Genomic DNA, 8031 nt, shown 5'->3' with positions numbered 1-8031 from the left:
GTGGGGGTGCTCTGCCCACGCAGCGGGACGAGGGGTGCTTAGGCCCTTGAGGGTGTGGGCACAGACGGCCTCTGCAGTGGCTGGGGGCCTGGGGGGCCACGGAGTGGTGGGCAGTGTTCCACTGGAGAGGTCTGACCCTGTGCCAGGCACGTTCCGGACGCTTTGCCCACGTGAGCTTCCACAGGCCCTGGGCTTCCGAACCTGTGTTGGGAGGAAGTGGAGATGGGAGAACCATGGGGTTTCTGGAATCTTAGCCCTGATGGAAGGGCCATGGGGTCTGGGGGCTCCTAGCCTTAAAGGACTAAGACAGGAGGGCAGAGAGGCAGGGCTGGGCTGGGAGGTGCTGAGGAGCCTGGGGTCTTTTATGCTCAACAAAATAACCTGTCTCTGGGCTTCCTGCTCCGTCCACCCACCAGGCTGCAGGGCCAGGAGGACATTCTGTGGGAAAGATGCTTCTGGGGGTTGGGATTTTTGCCATTTTCCAGGGTGGCAGTGGGCTGGGGAGTGGCTCCAGCTTGGAATTTGTTCATCATCTGCCCATTCTTTGGGCCAGGTGCTCTGCGGACCTGGCCCTGGCAGGGCAGGCCCAGTTGAGCCTGGAGACCAGGGATGTGTTGGTTGCTTCTGAGATGTGAGGCTTTCTCCTGAAAGTGCGGCATTCATGGTACTGGGTGTATCAAGTACAGTGGGCCCCTGGGGAGGCTGAAGGGGTCCCCATGAGGGCGTCTCTGTGGACAGGTGGGTGTCTGGCCACCCAGGTCAAGGGCAGGGTTGCAGGGAGAGCCCGGAGGCCTGGGGCTGCTCTGAGGCTGCTTGTGGGGAGGTGCAGCCTCCTTCTTCAGTCCCATCGCGACTCTGGTGGCCGTGGCCGTGGCCGTGGTGGCACAGCTGCCACAGCGGGAGGGGGAGGGGCACGGGAAGGGGCAGCTCTGGGTGACTCAGGGAGGGGAGGCCAGGGGCAGGAAGCCGGTGGAGACAGGGGGGCTGGGAAGCGCTCGTTTCCTCTCCCAGGGCTGGGCCACATGCTCCCCAAGGTGCTTCCTGCAGATAAGTGGGCTTCCGGCAGCCCCTTCCTGCTCCCCCCTGCCCCTATCCCTCCCATCCGCCCCAGCCTCTGGGGACCCTCAGCTCCCCCACTCAGGCTAGGCCAGTGGCCTTGGGAAGAGCCTGAACATCCTGGGGTCATACTCCTAGGCAGGGAGGGTCCGCCCAGGCCTGGGAAGAAAGCCGCAGCAGACTGCAGACAGCGCTGGACACACGTGCGGTGGGGTCAGTGGAGTCCTAGGAGGCAGAGATTCTTCCTGGAGGGGTGGTGGCTGGGGAGGGAGAGAGCCCGGCTCCCCTCGGGCTCAGGGCTGGTCCTGGGGAAGTGGGTCTTGCTCTGGGGTGACCAGAGGCTGTTCCAGGGGCAGAGCGGTGGGTACTGTGGGGCTCTCTGGGGTGGGGACTTCTCCTCCAACGGGGTGTCAAGAACTGGTCTGTGTGGGGGTAGGGTGCTTCCAGGATGTCGGGGAAGGGTAGGGAGGTTTTCTGTGTGTGTGTGTGTGTGGGGGGGGTTCATTCAAGTTTATTCCTGGGAGGCTCAGGGGATCCAGGGCTGCTCTTGGAGAAGGTGAGTGAGACTGGGGTATTTTCTACCAGGACCAGGTGTCCCCAGGCTGGGTTGTTCTGTGAAGGTTAGCAAGTGTGTTTTGTGAGAAGGGGAGCGGCCATGGGGGTCAGGGCCTGCTCTCTGGGGAGGAGTCCAGCACGGTGGGGGAGCTTTGTGGGAGTCAGAAGCTGTTTCTCGGGAAATCAGGGCTATTTCAACGTGAAGGGGCGGCTGCTCTTTGCTTTTAAGAACCGTGAGGGCTCGGGTTTCCCAGCTCTGGGGTAGTTCTGTGAGGCTGACGAGTATTGGGGGGGGGGGAGCTGGCGCGCTCCAATGGGGCGGTGGTGCCTGAGCTAGGTTCTTTATTGCGCTCCCCTCTCCTCCGCCTACTCATCACCCCCTCCCGCGTTGCCACGACAACGCGTAAAACTAAAATTCACTTCCCGGGTGCAGGTGGAGACTAGTAGCGCCCCCTCCCCTAAGCCCTTCCTCTTAGGTCGCGGCCCCATCCTGTTGTCGCTAAGGTGACCGGGAGGGGGTGACCCGCGTCGGAGCTAGGCGAACCAGGGCACCTGGGGAGGGGGCTGGAGGAGCGGCGGGCCTGAGTCCGGAGCGAACTCCCCAAACTCGGCTAGGGATGCGGGAGCCGCCCGCCGCGCTGAACACAGTTCGGCGAGGTCCTAAGGGTTAAGTTGGAGGGTTAAATGGTCCTGGCGGTGAGAGAGACCCCGGGGCTCTGAGGTCCCTGCCGTCCCACCCCCAGGACTGGGACCGGGTTGGTCCCTGTCATCCCCGGGTCTGGAGTAGGGTGGGGAGAGAGGGTCGGTAGAGTGGGGAGAAGCTGCCACCCCCGATATTAATTCTCCAGTTTTTCTCTCCCCTTCCTGCCCTGTCTCTGGTCCTAGCGCCCAAAGCGGCCCCCATCCCAGCTCCAAGAGCCCCCTCCTCGCCGCATCTTCCCCGGTGGTCCACGGATGCTCTTCCGCAGCCGAAGGGCGGCGCGGTCCTCGCTGCTCAGCCACTCCCCCCACACCGAGGCCTAGGAGTCCCCACACCCCCAGCACAGCCCCCAGGGTCCCCACCCTGCTGCGCGGCCCTCGCCCTTCGCGCGGACCCCCCTCCCCACCCCGGGACCCCAGACAGTGCCCTTCGCCCTCGCCGGCCCTGAGCGTCCCGGCCCCCGCCTCCGGCTCAGCCCCCTGCCACCCCCGCTTCCCTCCCGGCTCAGGCCCCCTCCCCCCGCCGCCCCCGCCCCCGGGGAAGGCAGGCGCCGAGCGGAGCCGGGGCCGATGCAGCTGAGCCGCGCCGCCGCCGCCGCCGCCGCCGCCCCTGCGGAGCCCTCGGAGCCGCTGTCCCCGGCGCCGGCCCCGGCCCCGGCTCCCCCCGGCCCCCTCCCGCGCATCGCGGCCGACGGGGCTCCGGTGGGGGGCCGGGGGGGGCCGGGGCGCGGCGAGGAGCCCCGGGGCGCCCAGCTCCCGGCCGCTAGCGGCCCCGGCCCGGGCGCGGGGATGGACGGCCCCGGGGCCAGCGCCGGGATCGTGCGCGTCGGCATCCCAGACCTGCAGCAAACGGTGAGCCTCGCCGCCCGGGTCCCGGCGGCCCCCTCGCCCCGCTCTCGCGGCCCCCCACCCGCGCTCCGCGAGCCGTGCGTCGGAGACCCCGGCCCCGGCCACTCGCCCCTCCCCCGCCGCCTCCACCCGGACCCTCCCCGCGGCCGGGCGGGGGCGGGGCCCGGGGAAGCACCGCCCCCGGGGCGAGGCCTCGCGAGCGGGGCGCGGAGGCGGGGGTCCGCGGCCTCCGCTCCCTCGCCGGGACTCGGGCGGCGCCCCGGGCCTCCGTGCCCCGCGCTGGCCGGGCGGCCCGATCGGCTCACGACCGCGCTCCGCTGCAGAAGTGCCTGCGCCTGGACCCAGCCGCGCCCGTTTGGGCCGCCAAGCAGCGCGTGCTCTGCGCCCTCAACCACAGCCTCCAGGACGCGCTCAACTACGGGCTCTTCCAGCCGCCCTCCCGGGGCCGCGCCGGCAAGTTCCTGGACGAGGAGCGGCTTCTGCAGGAATACCCGCCCAACCTGGACACGCCCCTGCCCTACCTGGAGGTGAGCAGCGGCCGGGGACGGGCCGAGCCCCGAGCTCCAGAGGGCGCGGCAGCGAGGGGCACGGACGCGGGGAGTTAGTGTGTACGGGGCGAGTGAGGAGTGAGCCGCGTGCAGGCGCGCGGTCAGCAGCACGTGCGACGGGGTGTGAGCGGGCGTGACTGCCCAGAGCGCCGCGTGGAGTACGCCCGCCGCGGGCTGTGTGCACATCTGTGTCTTGTCTTCCTGCCACCGCCCGTGCAGTTGTCCTAAGGACAGACTAAGTCTTCCTCGTTTGCTCCCCTGTTCATGATGTAAAGGCTGTTGAGCACCCTGTGAGCAAAGGGGACCAGATCCAGTTTGGAGGTGGGGGTGGCAAGTGCAATGGGCTTTGGAACAAGCGTTATGGTCGCTGAGCTCAGCTGACTGGGCCTCCCTGGTGGCACAGGCAGGTAGGCACAGTTCTGTCCAGAGAGGGGTGTCTAGGAAAGCAGGCCTGGAACCTGGTCTTGGAAGAGGACTGAGGTTTCCAGAGAATCCTAGGAGTGGGGGTGAGACAGGAAGGGCACAGCAGGCAGAGGGACCGCTGGGCGTGCAGCACACCTGCCCTCGGTGCAGGTCGTGTCCATGGCGTGTGCACGGGCTGGTGAGGCCGGCGGCAGGAGCTTTGTTATGCGGCGATGAGCAGTGGGGCCCTGGCCACACAGCAGTGGGCAGTATGGGGGCGATGAGCAGTGGGGCCCTGGCCACACAGCAGTGGGCAGGACTCCATTCCGTGCCTGCTTTCACTTACTCAGTCCAGGTGGGTGCCTTTTTCTGCCTTGTCTTTACCTGAGCAGTTTCGATACAAGAGGCGAGTTTATGCCCAGAACCTCATTGATGATAAGCAGTTTGCAAAGCTTCACACAAAGGTAAGGAGGCAGCCGCAGCGAGGGTACTCGAAGGTGATCTTCTGCCCTCCCTCCAGTCCCCTCCCCGCCATGGCCCATACTCCCCTGGCTCAGCCTTACTTGGATTTTGTGATGTCAGAAATGTCCTTGAGAAATTCCCTTCCTGAAGCCTTCCCCCCGTCCCCAGAACGGCCCCCACAGCCTGGTTGGGCAGGCCAGCTTTGGCTCAGTCCACTTTCTCCTGTCATCAGGGACCCAGAGTGGGTGTTGGGGGCGACTAGAGGGCCGGATGCAGACTCCAGGCACCATGACTTTGGGGTGGTCGGTCTGGTGATGGGCTCCACTCAGGTCAGACTCTCGCTGACCCCTCTGGTGGGCCCCTGGCTCCGGGGTGGAGTGCAGTAGGGTGCAGTGTCTTTGTGGGGGCAACGTGAGCAGATGTGGTTGTTGAGGGGAGCTGTGTTGGGGTGGGGAGAACAGGGCATCCGGGACTTAGTGGTCCTCCAGTGCGAGGCGCTTGAAATTAGGCATCTCATTATTTTTTTTTTCTGGGAGGAACTATTATTATCCCATTTCATAGATGAAGATACTGAGTCCCAGAGAATTTAAGTGACTTGCTTACACCTCTGCATCCAGAGATGTTGGGGTTGAACCCAGATCTTCTGACTCTGGGGCCCTATTCCTAGGCCTACCTGTGGGGTATTTACTCCTGGGTACTGTTGCTAGGAGGGTCTGACCCCACATGCTCTTTGGGGTCACCTCCCTGCCTCCTCTGAATGTTGGAGGGGCGAGGGCGGGGTAGGTACCCTGGCCCTTTCCATAGGCGGACTCCCTGAGTTCCCGCCCCAGGCTCCCGTGGACATTTGCTTGCTGGACGCTGCATTGACAGTCTCTGGGGCTTAAGAGAGGGATCTGCGCATTCACCCCTGTGCCCCAGTGACCCCCTTGTGACCCTGGAGTCTCCGTGCCAGACCCCTCTGCTGCCTTGGTTCCGTGGCTGGGCAGAGACTCCCTCACTGGTCTTGGCATAACCCTTTACCTTGGACTCCTCCCATAGTTACCTCTCCTCTAAAGCTGACCTCAGTGACCTGCAGGACACCAATGACTCTTGACCTTCAGTGAGTCTCACTTGAGTTTAGGATGAGTTTCAACTCTGTGCCACAGCCCCGTGTTTCCTGCCTGGTCTCCGGCCGGCCCCCAGCTCCACACTAAGCCTCCCGCCCCCCATGCCGGTGGGGCCGAGGTCTTTCCGCTCTGAGCATCCTTCCTCCCATCCGGTCGTCCTAACCCGCCAGAGGGCCCTCGCGTGGAGCTGTCCCCACAGCACCTTGTCCTCTTTCTGATGCGTTTCGTCTCTAGAGGGCCTTGGGCCTCCGGCTGGGGTACCTTGCCTGCTGCAGGCAGCACTGTAGCAGCAGCGGGAGCTTAGGGAGGCTTTGCTGAGTGCACTGGTGCGTGACTGGGTGAGTGAAGGAACAGCAGTCAGAATCACCCCGCAGGAGGGGTACCTGGCAATAGAGGAGGGCCCTGGAGCTGGGCCCTGTCATGGGGTGAGCTCGTGAGGAAGACGCTCCGGAGAAGGAGCACGCTACCCTGGGAACGGGGTGTGCGCTGCCCCTGGCCGGCTCCTGCCCACGTGGCTTCAGGCTTTTCCAGGCTGGACAGGTTGGGGCGTCAGGGCCAGGGAGAGAGGCCAGGGCAGAGGCTGAGGCTGAGGGAGGGGCCTCACTTAGCTGGGCTAGGAGGTCGAGGAAGGGCCAGGGGAGCCGGGACTGGGGCCGCAGTGGCGGTGCATGCTCAGGGCACCGCGGGAAAGGGGGAAGGGCGTGGTGTAGGCCGGCGGGTCCGACTGAGGGGTGCGGCAGTTCCCTGGGTGGCGCGGGCGATGGCCAGAGGATCGTCGTCAAGTGTGGGCTGATCAGGATGGCTGGCTGTTCCAGGCGAACCTGAAGAAGTTTATGGAATACGTCCAGCTGCACAGCACGGACAAGGTGGCCCGCCTGCTGGACAAGGGGCTGGACCCCAATTTCCACGATCCTGACTCAGGAGGTGAGAAGCAGATCAGGGAGGGGCACGGTCTGGGAATGGCCAGGACTGTGACCTCCGCCTGTCCCTTGAACCCAGAGTGTCCGCTGAGCCTGGCCGCCCAGCTGGACGACGCCACCGACCTGCTGAAGGTGCTGAAGAACGGCGGCGCTCACCTGGACTTCCGCACGCGAGACGGGCTCACGGCTGTGCACTGCGCCACGCGCCAGCGGAACGCGGCCGCCTTGACGGTCAGTGCAGGCCCAGCCCTCGCCGGAGCGTCGTGTGACCCGGGAGCGGAGAGAGGCTGGCCTGGCATGAATACTGAGCTTCTTGCCCTCAGACCCTGCTGGACCTGGGCGCCTCACCGGACTACAAGGATAGCCGTGGTCTGACGCCCTTGTACCACAGCGCCCTGGGTGGGGGAGACGCCCTCTGCTGCGAGCTGCTCCTGCACGACCATGCTCAGCTGGGGACCACCGACGAGAACGGCTGGCAGGAAGTCCACCAGGTAGGCCGGGGCACAGGGGCAGGGCCCCGGGGTCGGCCTGTGGGCCTGGGCTCCAGCAGCAACGCCCCCTCCCCCAGGCCTGCCGCTTCGGGCACGTACAGCACCTGGAGCACCTCCTGTTCTACGGAGCTGACATGGGGGCTCAGAACGCCTCTGGGAACACAGCCCTGCACATCTGCGCTCTCTACAACCAGGTCGGTCTGCATGTCTGCACACGCGTGTGCACACGGGTGAAGCTGTAAGTGACTACGTGTATGCGCATGTCTGACCCCGTGGGTCACACCACAGTTGCGTGTTCCGCTTCCTGCGGTGAGCCGGGTGGCCTTGCGGCCTGTGCGTGCCGTCGATCCCCTGAACACGTGTGTCATACGTGCGCACTGTGTGCCTCTGGGCCTGCAGAGCCAGGACCTGCACACTTACGCCTGACCTGCTTGTGCGCATGCCACACGTGTGTGTGGTGCACGCATCGCCGTGGGCCCCGCGTGTGCATGTGTTGCCCCAGCCGTGACCCCTCCTCCAATCTTCCCGCAGGAGAGCTGTGCCCGTGTCCTGCTTTTCCGTGGAGCCAACAAGGATATCCGCAATTACAACAGCCAGACGGCCTTCCAGGTACGTGACTGTCTGCAGGAGCGTGGGCTCCCTGGGGCGCGCCTCTCCATCTCTGTGTGGCTCGGGCTTTCTGGGCCTTGCTCTGTTCCCTGTAAAGCAGTGAGGGAGCTCTGGGCCCAGGGCCGTCCCAGGGTGAGGTGGAGAAAGGCGGTGAGCCAGGGCAGTGCCTGGCTCTTGTGAGGGGTGCTCACTGAGGACAGTTCCCTCGGTCCCCCTTCCAGGGAGAGGAGAGGAGGGTCAGAAGGCTCTGGGGCCAGGGGAGAACAGCTGTGGGCTGTGACTGTCCGTTCAGGGGCCTTCACAGGTCACGTGGGGGAACAGGCCTGGCCCGTGA

At 65.4% G+C, this 8031-nt stretch overlaps 2 protein-coding genes across 2 annotated transcripts in view; both read left to right on the top strand.

The window, feature by feature from the left end:
• The first annotated feature begins 977 nt into the window (after window positions 1-977).
• Window positions 978-2732, top strand: LOC120857787. The gene is made up of 2 exons (XM_040233530.1): window positions 978-1517; window positions 2497-2732. The coding sequence occupies exons 1-2, from the start codon at window positions 1023-1025 to the stop codon at window positions 2632-2634; spliced, it is 633 nt and encodes a 210-aa protein (XP_040089464.1). The 5' UTR covers window positions 978-1022; the 3' UTR covers window positions 2635-2732.
• Window positions 2733-2880: 148 nt separating this feature from the next.
• Window positions 2881-8031, top strand: part of SHANK3 (SH3 and multiple ankyrin repeat domains 3) — a 54141-nt gene continuing 48990 nt past the window's right edge. Inside the window, exons 1-8 of the mRNA XM_040233139.1 lie at window positions 2881-3162; window positions 3483-3686; window positions 4502-4573; window positions 6493-6601; window positions 6677-6828; window positions 6921-7088; window positions 7166-7282; window positions 7620-7697. Coding sequence (XP_040089073.1) covers window positions 2881-3162; window positions 3483-3686; window positions 4502-4573; window positions 6493-6601; window positions 6677-6828; window positions 6921-7088; window positions 7166-7282; window positions 7620-7697 — 1182 coding nt within the window. The remainder of the gene's footprint in view (window positions 3163-3482; window positions 3687-4501; window positions 4574-6492; window positions 6602-6676; window positions 6829-6920; window positions 7089-7165; window positions 7283-7619; window positions 7698-8031) is intronic.

The sequence above is a fragment of the Oryx dammah genome, unplaced genomic scaffold (genome assembly GCF_014754425.2).
Source record: "Oryx dammah isolate SB20612 unplaced genomic scaffold, SCBI_Odam_1.1 HiC_scaffold_29, whole genome shotgun sequence".
NCBI classification, from domain to species: Eukaryota; Metazoa; Chordata; class Mammalia; order Artiodactyla; family Bovidae; genus Oryx; species Oryx dammah.
This window is presented reverse-complemented; position numbering and strand designations above follow the sequence as displayed.